The following is a 14,699-nucleotide window of genomic DNA, read 5'->3' as shown; positions in this document are numbered from 1 at the left end:
GCGCTCCTAGGTCTGTGTCCGTGCCACAGCAGCTGCCCCCTGACCCCATGTTACAGTGAGACCTGGGTGTGAGCCAGCTTTTTCTCTGCTCTCACACCGCGGTTTCTCTGAGAAAAAGTCGCAGCGTGCCTATGGCTCTGGGGGGAGACCGCGTGAGCTCAGGCCAAGTCGTGAGCAGGATCGTCAGGTGGGGGACGCTCGGGAAGCCCGTGGCAGGCACCTACTGCTCGGTACAGACGCAGCCAAAGACAGCCACAAAGGGCACGAGTACAAAAGTGCACTGCTACAGGAAGAGCGGGAATAGACTTTATTCAATAAGTTGTACAAGGAACACAATAGTAATTCAATAATTCCATTTATTAATTGTCAAATAGTAATCCACTGCAATAAGAAACAAAAAAATCAACACAAAAATAAGTTGCGGTTTGTGTGTGTGTGTGTGTGTGCGCGCGCGCATGTGTGTGTAACTTAAGATGGCAAGAGCAAGAACAAAAAATAAACCTTTAAATGAGTATGTTATATACAGTCAGTATTGTCATGTTACTTTGCTGGATAGATTAATTTGGTGTTATCCAATCTTAGCAACAGGCCTAAATATTGCTGCAAATAACTGGAGGGCAAACCCAAAGCAGAAAAACAAACCCATAAATAAGATGCAGGATTAAAGGTATCCCCTACAGAAAAGAAACTGTGGTACTTTGTGTCATATCTGAAACCTTTTCATAATAGATATTTTGTGCTAAAACTCTTTATGTGAACTTACGTGGATTTCCATTATTTAAATAAAAGTGGACAAAAATCCCAACCTTTCACAACTGCCTTTTTTTCCCTCCCTTCACTCAATGTGTTTAAATTATTCTTCTATACAAGGTAAGTACATTGTCTGTACAAAGTTAAATATACATATTTACAGTCAAACTTCTGAGACACTGAGCCTTCTCTTCCGCTGATCTAGGCGGGAGACAAGCCTACTCAATTTCAAACCCAGGAGCATGGCTAGTTTATCAAAACATTGCAAGTCGTGCTAACAGTTAGTTGTAGTTACTCTTAATAAATCTGTATAAAAGCATCAGCATAAAAATAGGCATTTTATATTATTAAATACGGCTTGTGACAAAATAGCAATATAACCCTTTGCTATTTGTATGGTAACTGTAGGAAGCAGAGTCTGATAGAACCGGTTTTGTTTATGCTTTTTCTTAATAAGAAAATGTCTATCAAAAGAGTATTCATAGTGGATTTACAGGCACGCATACAGCCAAGCCACGGTGTGGTTTTTTTTCTTTCCTCAAGGAAATACGAATCTATGTAACTGGTAACAACTGCTGGGAACAGCTTTCCAAACTGATTAGCCGTTTCTTATGACTAAGAGGCAGCCAAAATGCATGTATGTATTTGAGACCTATCATTGACACTGTAACCAAGAAGAAAAAAAAAGGCACCCTCAGTGATACGTTGCTCCGAATTATCAGAGCCTCTAAGATTTAATACTGGGAAAGAAGCAAAGTCTTCATCCCAAAGAGTATGCTTTGAAAAGCGTGTGATCCTTCTGGGCCAGCAACAGGGCAGGAGGAGCAGAGAAAGTGGGCCGTAGGACTCGTAAACAGGATTTGCGCTCATGGATGTTCTGTTTATTGGTTCTATTCTTTGTGCAGATAAATGTCAAAGCCAGGCTGATTTCTCTTCAAAAAACAGGACTCTGATTGTTTTGATGCACACAATACTCACACACACACACACACCCTGCACAAAAGAAAAAAACCGTGCAGAGATAGGTAATAATCTTATTAAAGGGTTTGGGATTTTTGCCCATTTGCATTACGCTTTGGCTGACCTCTCTGGATTAAACCACCAGTCCCAAACTCCTTTTCCACACAGAGCTCTGCAGTTTAACCGTATCAGCTGTCCTCTGCCTCTGCCGGGTCTTAAGGTGCATGACATGGAGGAAGGGTTTTCTATGGAAGCGGAGGGCAGAGCAAAGCGAGCCTTTCAGCAGGGCAGAAACCAGGCAGAAAGCCTGGCCTCCCTGAACCCTGCCAGCGACAGGGAGCAGCTGCAAGGCTGCATACTGACCCAAAGCACTATCCTGTCTCAACACACAAACAAAACCTATACCATGTGCTTCCCTGAAAGCCTTCTCAGAGGTAAGTACTCCGTACAAATTAAGATTATCACCACAACTTTTGCAGGGGAGGGGAAAGGAATACACAAAGGCAACACTGTAAACTAGAAACTGTCTCTTCTTCAGCAAACAAATCACACCCTGAATCCGTGGAAGCAGGGCTACACATTCAGCTCGATACTGTACCACATAACCACATCCTCCTAACACATCTCGTCTCTTGTCTATTACATTCATAAATTGTCTGTTTCTTCACTGTTTAAAAACACCACCTGGAAAACAACCCCATCACTGTCGTGGTGAGATCACTGTTATTTTACAGGTACAGAAGCTTCACGTAATTGCCTGGGAAGGTGCCAAACTGCCTTGTTCTCCTGGACGTACCTGTTGCAAAACAAAGCACAAGGAAGCGAGTAAGATGGAGCCATACGCAAGGAAAGCTTAGGAGTTTAAAAAGGTAGAGATGTCAACCTCTCTGGCTGCAGGCATTGCTTTCTAAAACTAGAGGTCCTGGTCAAAGAGCCCTTTGGTACAGACAAGAACACTAGTTCTGCTACTAACTGTCTTTGGCCTTCCCTTTTAACACTTTAATAAGGTGCTGGTGAAAGCTCCAGGGCCTATAGGCTAGGAGCCAAACTCCTATCAGCGTAAACGAGCTAATCTCCCTTAAGGGGAGATAACAAGCCTAGATGTGCAGAGCTGAGATGGAGAACACTGTTCAGACTTGCATTCTTTGATGGTAAAGGGCTAGATTTTGCTAAACATACAGCTGCAGATGAGGCTGGATTTTCAGGGACTTCAACTCCCACCCATGTGTTCCCTTCATCCCCTACTTGCCACTTTCTGTAACTTATTGTGGCTTCCTCAGCTTTGGAAAACCTACAGAAATGCAGTTTTCCTTGGTTCCCTCTGTTGCTCTGCCATCTGTATGAGCAAGAAGGATCAGAAATAAGAGGGGAATGGGGAAATTAAGAAGATAAAAAAAGAAAAACTAGAGACCTAGCAAGGAAAACGAAGCTCTACCAGCCTGCACCCTAATTTTAATGTTCTTGATGGGAACAGACGAGAAATTGTGAAAAAAGCTGATTTTTTTTCACCGTTTTGACCCCGCAGATGAAAGCAACTTCCAGATGCTCTGCAAAATTGCTCATCTGCAGCTCAAGCTCTGCTGACAGGCAAGTGTCACACTCACCCACAAACCAGCCGTCGTCACATTTCTCCATGACATCGACAATGTCACCGTCCCTCAGCTCCAGCTCATCATCGTTCTGAGGAGTGTAGCTGTAGAGGGCTTGGTAGCTAACTCTAAAACCAGAAGGATACTGCACATTAGACATTGGATTTCCTTGACATCCCTTCAGAAGGAGAAGTCTCCCTTCCCTTTTCTAATTCCTATTATATTTTGTTCAATGCAGTCCGGACCTGTGGTTTCCATTTGAGAGGTGGAAGTCAACTGCATTAAATTGGCTGTTGTCACAAGGCCACGGCAGTAGAAAGTGTCACATCTGCACTCTGAGGGGTATGCGGAGAGCTTCTGTCTCCTTTTGCCGTGTCGTTGTCTCCATAGACGGTAACAACCCAATGTATAGCAGCTAGAGAGTGTACGAGTGCAGACGCCCTACTGAATGCGAGCCAAAACCCGGATACACTCATTCCTGGGCTAAATGAGACCCCTGTTCCCTTGCCCAGGCACACAGGCAGGGCCAAGAATGACCAAATGGCAGAGTGAAGGGCTTCAGAAAAAGATGCTGCCTGCTCCGCTGCACTAAGGTTGCTGGATAAATCACGGCCGAGGAGGTACGGTGCAAACAAAATCTAAGGTTGATTCCTGCCTGAGATACCACTTGCGCCAGAGGCACTCTGTATTTATCAGAAAGGAACCTTATGGAGTGGAAACAATCTGTGGGCAAATCTGTGGAGGCTTGGATCCCCTTCCTGCGGGGAGTGAAAACGGAGCTGATGTGAGACTTTCTGTGCTGCATGAAGGGGCAGGGGAAAGCAAAGGCTCCTCTCAGGAGCCAACTGCCAAGGAACTTCAGTCCCCAGCACACAGTGCAGGCCGCTACTCTCAAAATCACCAGTGAAAGGCCTCACCAAGCTTAATGGTGGCTCCAGGTTTAACCCACCAGACAGCTCTGACAATGTCAGCCTGGGTGTCTCTGACCGTTTAGCCACCAGGACATCAGCAGAACTGGCCAGCAACACACCAAGTGGCATCGGTGTTGGGACTGCCCACTGTACGAGGAGGGTCTAAGACCGGGGGTGAACACGTGGGCTCACATGAGCCAGGTGTAGCCAGTGGATATTGATTTCTATCCAGCTTCAAGATACAAAGTCTCCACAACCAGCACGAATCACATGCCCAAAGGAGACCCAATCCTGGACCATGAGGTCTTTTGTTCAGGTGCTATACAGACACAAAGGTCCCAGTTTTAAACTCATTGTGATGATATGTGGCTATTTTTGTTCTTAAAAGCTGACGCTTTCCTGTAATTCTGATTTAACTCCTGAAGTGCTGAAGTTTTCACACCTCCCCACCTTCACCACCAGAGACAAGGCCCCTGGAAGAGATAAGAGCCAAAAGGACTTACGTGTCTCGTGGTGTTTGACTCCTGTCAGGGCTGGCTCCTTGCTGCTGTGCTTGAGGTTGCTGAGAAATGATGAGAGATGGTTTATGGTCATTAGGGGTCACCTTGTGGCGAGAGTCAAGAGGCTGAGAAATAGTACTGCAGTAATGAACAGACTTTTCTGCAATGCTTATGATCTCATTGCAAACAGCTTCCTGTGTGGTAGGCAGCATTGACATCCAAGAACACCCAAAGAACAGTCAACAGGGGAGAGGGAGGGGAAAATATAGACAAGAAGAGATGGGACATTCCAGATGCATCACATAAGTCCAGTAAAAAAAGAAAAAAAAAAAAAAGGAGTTGTAGATCCAGGTAAATATCCAGGTAGTGGAGTGCAGAAGGGATCCAGGTGTAAGCATGGAAAAACAGGCAAGATACAGAAGAATTTGGCATTTAGTTTGAAGATTTGTAACAAATACATATACATATATTTTTAAAAGCAGCAGCATAAGAGGTTGCAATTAGTTATGCAGTGGCACCGTTACAAATGCTATGAAGTCAGTTCAAGAACGCAAGGTGGGCTGCTCCATTCATGCATTTTTGCTTCATTTAACTTATACCCAGGGACTGGTACTAGAATTAGCCCAACTTCTCGACAGCTATGATAGTTTTTCTAATTGCTAAATTCCCTTTTTCTGTTGCAAACAAAACAATATAAGCAAGTAGATAAATACGTACCTACTTTGCTGCTAAAAACAGTGCTGGCATTTTATCTCTACTGAGGTATTACTGCCTAGGTGAAGAGAGCCTAGGACTACACATCTGATTTAAACAGTGGCCTTACCACATAGCTCTTTTCAGACTCTGTGAGATCTGGTCCAGCTCTCAATGAATGGTGGGAAGGCTGTGTGATCACCAAGCAAATGATAAGGAAAACATTTTAGCAGATGTTATATTGGTCAGAATTTAAAAAAAAAATTTAAATGGAGCACAGACAACAAAAGAAAATTAACAACTCTTCCCCTCCCCACCCCAACGCTACGCTTCTTGGACAACAACGCCTTTCATTTACACAAGAGACGTTAAGGCTACAGTCGTGCAACCGCACCACAGCACACAAACGCTGCAAAGGGAAAGGTGACAGTGAAACGGACGCTCAGAGCAGGGAATCGGAGCGGAAGGTTATGGACACTGCTACAGCCAGAAGCGGTACATAGGGTCATACTGCATTCCTGTAGGGGGAAAAAAAACCCAAGGACAGAAGCATAGATTTGAGAGCATCAAACTTTGAAAGGCCAAAAGCATGCTGAGAGGAATCTGCTGCTATTTTTAGGAAAGTCCTCAGTGACACTGACATAGGAGAGAACAGTAACTTGCTTGCTTCTTAAAAAAGACCAGCTCGTGTCCTCAGAAGGCACGATGCCAGCTAGCCCCATCAAACTCACTCTAGCTTATACCAAGCGAGGATCTGAGCTGCTCGTTTAATTCCCACAATGAGGCAGAGCTTCAGGTCGGAGGAGGCCCCGGCTGGAAAACCCAGCTCCAAACACCACCGCCTGTGAAGCTTCTGGACTCTGACCTGCCTCTCTCCCCAGCCACGACCCTTCGCAGGGGCGCGCGTGGCCCCGGGCACAGCAAAGAAAATCAGGGTGTCTGGGGTTGGAGGTCTTATGGGGAAGGTGAAAGTCACTGAGAAAGTCACACAGGTATCCAGAGCCTAGTTTTGCATACTTTTTGCATATTCAAACACCTGCTGAAAGCAAGGGGTGTGCTGTGATCGAATGGATGTCTGAACTAGTGTAGGGTTACTTGTACTGCCTGCAGGACTGCTTGGCAAAGCAGACTGCATAAGACACAGAGCACTGTCATCCTCTGTGATCGTTCAACAAAATTTTCAACCCAAATTCCAAAGGCCTCAGTTTTTATGCTTTCCCTCCTCCTCTTTATTCACTTCAATAATGCCCTGAGACAGAGCAGAAGCAGAGGATAAAGAGGTTTGTGGCACCTTCAGCCCATGCACACTCAGAGAGTTTGGAGAAGTGCAGGGTGATGAGCTCACCCCTGCCTAATTCTCATTCTCAAAGCTCTCTGAACAACATCTTGGACCTCTGAAGCTGTGCCCATCATTGTATTAAAGCAAAACATCTCTTTTCTCGAGGACTGTGACCCACTCTAGGCCAACCGAACCCCATGGCAACTCCTTTGTAGTCAGCTGTACTGTCTGGGGCTGGAATCTGGGATCACTGCCCTAAGAAACAATGCCATGCATATTTCTATAGAGAGAAAATTAAATCTAAGTTGGATGGGCAACTGCAGTGGATCCACATTCAAAGCATTTACTTTGGAGCCTGAAATTGTCACAGGATTTCTGGAAATCATTCGTGCCTGTCTACCATCAGCCCTGAAAGGCAAGTGGAATAATTAGAAATTTAAAATTAATATTGTGCAGACCAACTGGATATAGTGCATCAAACGTGATGAGGTCAGAGCTAACTCAGGTGGTGAAGTAGCTGGGAAAGCCAATTTCCAGGCTGAGGTGAGAGACAGCTGTAAGAATGATTTATTTTTTTTTTAATTCAGGAAAGTGCTTCTCTGCTCCATACTGATAAATTGACTGCTGGGCTTCTAAGACCACATGGTCCATTTCTTATTGATGAATTGTGACCTCCCTGACCAGCTTTTCCTCCAAAAAGCATTAATAGCTATAAATTAAATTAGTTATTTGAAAGCTAAAAAATTGCCACTACCTCTGAATGCTCCATGGTGCAGGCTTGCATGTGTAATGCCAGGAGGTGCAGCCTACCACCATCAGAAACTTGTCCACGTTCCTTTTCCTGGCAGGATCCCCATGGGGGACTTCCATGAGGCAGCTGGGCAGAGGCCAAGCAGTCCCCTCCCCTCCTGGCAGCCCCCAATTCCTGACAAGACACACGACTAAGTGGACCCCCCCCGGCCTCTGCCCCAGAGATCCAGGCAGCTCCTACCAAGGCAGTGGGTGTCGCTGCACTAACTCCCAGGGCTACAGCAGAGCCCTGCAGTGAGGTGATAAAACACCCCAAAGTCAGCAGCTATGCAGCGTTAGCCAAACAAGGTGAAAAACTGACCAGATCAGATCCTATAATATTAGGCTGTAAATGTACCACCCCACTGCTTCAAACAAGTGGCGTTGATAGCATGACCTACATGGCTTTTTTCTTTCTTTTCTTTTTTTTTTTTTCTTCTTTTTAAAATCCTTACATTATTCTTGCAGGGAGACAAGAGAATACAGAAAAATAGAGAAGGTGTTAATGGTCCAAATGCTCTTCAAATACAGGTTCAGGAAGCCCATGTACTACCTACAGTGGTGGATCCATGTGCCAGAGGTGGCCGAGGAATCAGCAAGTGTGGGGCACAGCTCCAAAGTATAAAACAGAGAGGTTCCCCCAAAACACTGAGCCAGCCCTGCTGCTGCTGAAGGTAAACGGAGGGCCCTAAAAGTGACCAAGTATTCACAACCCGTGAGGACAACTCAACTCCTACCCCCTTGGTAGGGTACGTGCTTTGTAAAGATTAAGTGAATAAACTTGAGCAGGTACAAAAGTGTCTATGTCTCCATGTCTACAGACCATACAAGTATGCAGTGCAGTACAGTCAGTCCTGAAGCACAGCTGGCCACTGTTTCCACCTCGTATGGAGTTTGAGGATGGATCTAAAGAGCACCAGAGGTTTCTAAGAATACCAGAAGAAGGTTCTATGTTAGGAGCCTCGAGAAGTCCTGAGCCAGGTTTTAACTGTTAGGGAGAAAGATGCTGGGACTGCTCAACAGTGCCCTCCGTGCTCCTAGTGAAGTGTCATTAGCGTGTCTATCCAGTGCAGCTCTTGTTTACTTGTCTTCTTCCATCCCTTTCTGGTGCGAGTTAAAGGACTACATAAGCAAAGAGAAAGCTAAGCAGAACAGAACTAACAGCGAGACAAGACAGACGGACGGACAAATTGGTATCCCCTCAGAGAAGTGCACACATCAGCAGTGATGCTCCCACATGTGCATGGAGAGCCACGAGCAGGGAGGACTCCACAGCCCAGCCAAAAGAAAAAAGGAAAACCTCTGCACACACCAAGCCCCTCCTCTTGTGAAAGTGAGGGGAAAGTTGGCCAAGGAGCTCTCACTAATGCCCCTGAAAGGCGGCATGCGAAGCAGCCTGACCTAAAAGCTGTCAAAGTCAATGGACGGACTCCCCGGCCCCTGGATCAGGAGCTGCAGGCTGTGCCTACAGCAGAGAAATGCATCTCCCCTGGAGAGCAGGTACCAACCCCTGCTGCAGGCTGTGCGGCTCTGGCTTGGATAATAGATGTGCTGGGCAGAAATGCCACCGTGCTGGACCTGTGGAGCAGCAGGAAACCACTGCGGGGGGATAAAAGCTTACCTTGGAGATGGTGCTAAGTAATGACACACCAAGTGGTGTGTGCTGGGGAACACGGCATCTGAGCATCCTCCTCATATGCTCTCCTCTCTACCAGCACAAAGTGGGTGAAATTACTCACCACTCTGCCTGAGTAGTTTTGTACAAGTGGAAGGGAGCAGACAGCCCCCACAGTGACATGGCTCACGCTGCTGGGCGATGCAGGGACCCTCGTTCAGCCGCTCCTGCCTTCCTCACTGGCTGCTGCAGTCTGGCCCCGGGCCAAAGCTGCTGCACTGCTCACACCCTTGCTGGCACCACTGCTGACTGTCACACTAAGAGGACCTCAGAGTAAACAGGAATTAAACCAGAAATCTTCTGAGGGTCCCCTGAAATAAATTAATTTGATAGATTACATTACTGCTTAATATAATGTTTTACTGGAATATTGAAACAAATTATCTGTAAGTTACACTTGAAACATCTCTCACATGCTTTGGGGTTATTTTTTCTTTTTAGTTTGGGCCGTGAAACTAAACAAAAGGGAGTTACTTCAGAATAGCTCAAAGAGCCATTGAAGTTCATATTATTATTTAACAGAATAGGCAAGAACACAGTCCTTACATCAGCCCTGCAAAAAAACCTGGTTCAGAATTTCATAACTGGGGAGGTTGTCTATAAAGAGAAAAAAAACCCCTAAAATTCAAAATGGTAAAATACCTCAAACACCAGGGGTGGACAGTAACGGAAACAAAAACGAAATGTAATGTCTCATTTCCATGTCTACTAAGTGCTTTTCTCATTTGATTAAAATCAATGAAAAGATGACAGATTTTTGAAAAGGCCTCCAGCATGTTACCTGCTGGAGCCATCAGCCTCTGTACTGGTCATGCAGATAGTAAGAAGTCATTTGCACATATAAATACCGCTCCTGCTCTCTAAACAACTGTAGCCTCTGAGCTGGGAAGGAGGTCAAGACTACTGATAATGTCACATACAGTTTTGACCTGACACTGATAATGCTCTGATTGTCAAGGCATATATCACATAAATTTTGGCTTGACTTCGACTCTAAAGAAAGGCCACAGGGTCCTATTACAACCAGGTGCAACACCCAAAATGAAACTCCATGCTAGTCAGCATTCTGAAGAAACATATTTCCCTAAATGTGGCTCTTTGCTCCTGCTCTTCTGAATCACAGACATCCAGTGCAAGCACCAGCAGGACCAAGCAGATCAGAGTTCAGGAGAAAGGCCAGAAATCTTATGCGGAATTTTAACATGAAGCAGGACGTGTATCCTGTTGGACTCAGATATTGAAAATGAAAGGGAAGCACGAGGTGTTCAGTAAAAAGTTGTGCAAGCTCACAATCAGAGGGGAATGAGGTGATTAAAGGTAGCAGGAAGATTTCAGGGTTAAAGCTGTATCTTGCTCTCATAAACTGATCAAGAAAATAAGTAACATTGGCCACTACTTCCTACACTGATCCTGCGTGAGCAGCCTGCCTGGTTCTCTGATCAAGCCTAAGATTGCTTCCCCAATACCCATCACTACAAGCTCAGTCCAGTTTTTGCTAATTGCGAGCTTTCTGTTTCAAATATTGCCATCTTGTGGAAGCTGCCTGGAAGGACTGAGAAGACACCAGCAGCTGTGATCACTGCTCATTCTGGGACCCCGGACAGCCCAGCCACACAGTGCTGAGGCCGAGTTGGTTATGCTGCACAGACCCTATCACACTCCTCTTTAAAGACGTTTGTAGCTGTCACCAATAGAGCTGAGAACCCCTGAATCCTACCTGAGAAGGCTGGAAGGGGCTCCTGACATCACGGATACCAAGTTGCCTATGCCCCCAGCTCTGAGACACTCAAACCCTCAATCCTGAGCGTAGGTGGTTAAACAAAACCTGAACCAAAGTATCTCACTCTACATCATTCCCACTAACAAGACCACCAATACTGCCTTATAAGGCAATCGAGCTGACCAACTTAAGGTCAGAACTAAACAAGCCCTGGGTTAATCCTTTGGAGGAACAGAAAATCAGATCCTCAGCTGATACAAAGTGCCAGAAACCCAGACTTCAGCTATGTGGATTTGCACCAGCTGAAAATTTTGCCGATACCTGCCCTTCTGCACAGCCTGGAAGTAATTTTAAATTATTTTTTTAAAAAAATTAAAATTCTGAATTAAGTGACAGGAGAAATCTCTCACCTGTGGAATCAATGAGTGTCTAAACAAGCATATGACAAAACAATGGCATGGCATGAAATCAACTCTAAGTAATGGAAAAGTAATCAGCAAAGATGATTACCTGTGGCTTATTGACTCTGCATGTAAGTCTGGGAGGTGGCTGTGTTGTGACAGTAGAGGAAGAGAGGGCAGAAGAAGAGAGAGGAACAGATGAATAGAATGCTTTTGAGTCTGCAGTCTTTTGAAGAAAATAAAAGTTGGTCAGCTTGGCACACGCTCTCTTATCACAATCACTGCTAGTGATAAGAGCATCTACTACCCAATAAATTTGATGCACACACAGCAAACTTAACTCCATGCAAGGGCAAGTGCAGTTTCCCGTTGGTTTGTCTGAGCTGAATGCCTCATTCTGTTTGGAACATGCAGGTTACGCCTGTAAAAAATGCTACTAAAAATATATCCAGACGATAAGCAGCAGTCTTTATACAGTTTTCAATACACTTCTGGTTATGATCCGAGCAGAAACCAATTTGTCGTAAGATTTCCCAGTGTGAAATGTGTCATCTTAGAAACCCTAGTTCCTCCTTATTTAACATCGGCTAGGTAGGGTATGTCGTGGAGGCTATTGCAGTGCATCCGAGACAGTATTTATAGTGCTATGATTTTGAGCTCTCCAAACTTCCACTGTTAGAAAAGGTAGCATTGGGGTGCTGTAATCGATTTTGGCTAGTTGTAGCCCACAATGGAGGCCAAGTCAACTGAGAGCTGCAAAATAAGGCAGATCTCTTACACCAAGACTGGGGGCAGAAGTTATGTTATGGAAGCTACTGGAAGGTTCCCCTGTGTTTGTACTCCTTGTAACATACAGTTGCATATAACTACAAACTTTCAGGGAAAAGTATCACTGGGTCTAATTCTCAGTTGTGGCTAGACCCTTTCACATCATTTTGGAAATGCAAAGGTAATAAATACCACTCAATGCACAGGTAATAGTCAAGCCTCCCCGACTCAGTCATGCACATCCCAGACCAAGGTTCACTGAACCACAGGCTCCAGGCTCAACAGGCGACAGCTTTTGTGATTCTAGGAGCCAGGCTGACATTTACAAGGCTTTTCAGTCCTTGGCTTTAGGAGGAACAAATAAATTCTATCATCAAAGATGATCCACTGCACACTGGAAAATCTCTGAATATCAAGGAATTGCCTGTATTGTACACAGTGAGGTATAAGAGCATGAGGCCTGTGTGATACTTTCATGTGACACATCTGGTAATAGCCGCTATCTGGGACAATCACCTCATTAGATGTGACCGATTGAGTCAGTCCTGTACTATATTCTAAAATAATTTTCACTACACTGCTGCTGAGCCCTCTTCTATAACTTTTTGATCTGCTGTGCAGTGAACGCCACCGGTGACCCCTGGAAGAAGGCCTTAGGATCATCAAATGACAGGTGGCAGCCACTGGCTCTGCCTAGCTGGCAGAATAGCACACACCCCAGCACACCAGTTAAAATCAGGGATTCAGAGCAGCACACACACATGCAGAAGTACCTTCTTTTCCCCGCTTTGTAACTTTCCCAGATCACCTTTCCTCACGCCTCTTTTCTCTGTTTTACCTCCCTGCACAATAGCCATTAGCTCCTGACACAACTGGTTGTCGTCAGAGGAACCCACGGGTCGCTTTTCTGGGCTCACACGCATGTCTAGTTGGGATGGTTTCAGGCAGCGCTCGGCAGAGATCTTGGGAACAGCACGCGCACCCTGCTCGGGGTTGCTGCCGCCCTCTCTGGTCTTTTGGAGCCAGCCCGGGCTGCCAGTGGTGTCATGCTGCTCTGTGAGGATGCTTTCGGGGCTCTCGACTGCCCAGCGAGGCGAGTTACGGTAGCTCACGCTGGGAGAAGGGGAGCCAACAAACTTTTCTTCGCTTTGCAAGGCGGCCTGACAGAAACTGCGAGCGGAGGGCTGAGGTCTGGATGAGTAAGAAGGCAATGGGGATTTAATGGACCTGGGAGTTGAGGAGCCAGAGAGATGAGAATGGTGGAGGCTGGCTGTGGGGGAAGGGCTGGCTGCAGCAGAAGGCGAGAGAGAGTCTGTGTGAGAGAGGGAGGCTTCAGGCGGAGGAGGCAATGGAGGAGTTATGGCAGGAGTGCTGCTAGGAGACACTCCCACGGTCAAAGCAATCCACTCAGATGTGACTGCCTGCACCTCTGGAGATAAGGCGCGGCGTGCAAAAGGCAAAGGCGGAGGAGTTGGTGTATGGAGCAGCTCAGAGCTGGGAGACTTGAAGGAGACAAAAGCAGGAGAGAAAAAAGAAAGAAATGAACAAAAAAGTAATAAAGAAAAATACAAAACAACCGAGCAAAAGTAAAAGGAGAGAGAGCAAGCATGGAGAGGAGCAGATCTGTGACCAAGCTTGGTACATAAGTTTTCCACGGACAGGTGGACCATGTTGGAGAACCTGCTGTCTGCAGCTACTCCAACCACAGAGCCAGTCTGTATCTGTGCTGCCTTCTCCATCCTTTGACAGTATCCCAGACACAAAATGTCTTGTCGAAGACCTTAGACTTCATACCATATGCCCTAAGTCCCTCAGGGAGGGGTTGAAACGACAGCATGCAGCACTTGACTGGCCTGGCAGTGACAGCTGGGGCCCCAGCAACTCACACCGTGGACCCAGTCAGAATTCACTGCTGCAATGAATTTTGACTTTATCCAACTCTAGCATGAGCAATGTCTGCTCCGCAAGAGACTTGCATTGCTGAAGCTGTGGAGGAGAAAGGGATCAAAAAGGCAGCTGTGGCTATTTGGTCTTTAGGCGATTAAAGTAGGTCCTATGTTTATAAAGGCAGAACACACGACCGAGTTCTGCCCTTAGTTATTACCACCAGCGACGTCAGTGAGATCACCTACATTAGCACTGATCAGAGTGTTTCTCTGCCCTTGGCCAAGTTAGGCAAAGAAGTAAGAGAGCTAATTGATTTACTAGGGGAGGGATCAAAAGAATAGCAAAGGAAACCAAAAAAGGGTGGATACAATCCCTTCCATCAAAGGGAGAAGCTTGCAGAGAGCTGGTGGCAGCCAGGCCACAGCTATGGAAAGATGGCCAAGCTCAAAAAGAAAAGCTCAGCTGAGGTCCACTTTTACCAGGAACCCCAAACAATCAAGAAGTCTTTCCTCTTTACACAGTGGCTAAGAATATAACCACTCCTTTTAAGGAAGATCCAGAGAGACACCAGGCATGAGCCATGGCAGCCTTTCCCATCCGTCCTGTACCGTATATCCCTTCCTCCTGATCCCAGTTCTCCACTTTTGTTCCTTGCAGTCTTGGCCTCAGAATGACCTTGCTTCAGTCCCATGGGTGAGAGGGGGATGCACCAGAACCTCATGGCTGTGACACAGACACATATGCTGACCTTCAAGCATGAGTATTTGCAGGATGAGA

The 14,699-nt window shown here is 46.0% G+C and overlaps 1 protein-coding gene across 21 annotated transcripts in view; it reads right to left on the bottom strand.

Annotated features, from left to right (window-relative positions):
* Positions 1-292: 292 nt before the first annotated feature.
* SORBS1 (sorbin and SH3 domain containing 1) overlaps positions 293-14,699 on the bottom strand; it is a 218,975-nt gene continuing 204,568 nt past the window's right edge. For 10 of the 21 annotated variants that reach the window (XM_064463619.1, XM_064463621.1, XM_064463623.1 and 7 more), the window contains 3 exons: positions 4,714-4,772; positions 3,315-3,427; positions 293-2,506 (listed from right to left, as the gene is read on the bottom strand). In XM_064463619.1, the coding sequence (XP_064319689.1) occupies positions 2,439-2,506; positions 3,315-3,427; positions 4,714-4,772 (240 nt within the window). In that variant the 3' untranslated portion in view covers positions 293-2,438. Of the gene's footprint in view, positions 2,507-3,314; positions 3,428-4,713; positions 4,773-5,533; positions 5,594-11,376; positions 11,416-12,808; positions 13,538-14,699 lie in introns of all 21 variants that reach the window. The other 11 variants (XM_064463610.1, XM_064463611.1, XM_064463609.1 and 8 more) reach the window with 2 other exon arrangements.

This window comes from Phalacrocorax carbo, chromosome 12 (genome assembly GCF_963921805.1).
Source record: "Phalacrocorax carbo chromosome 12, bPhaCar2.1, whole genome shotgun sequence".
Lineage (NCBI taxonomy): Eukaryota > Metazoa > Chordata > Aves > Suliformes > Phalacrocoracidae > Phalacrocorax > Phalacrocorax carbo.
This window is presented reverse-complemented; position numbering and strand designations above follow the sequence as displayed.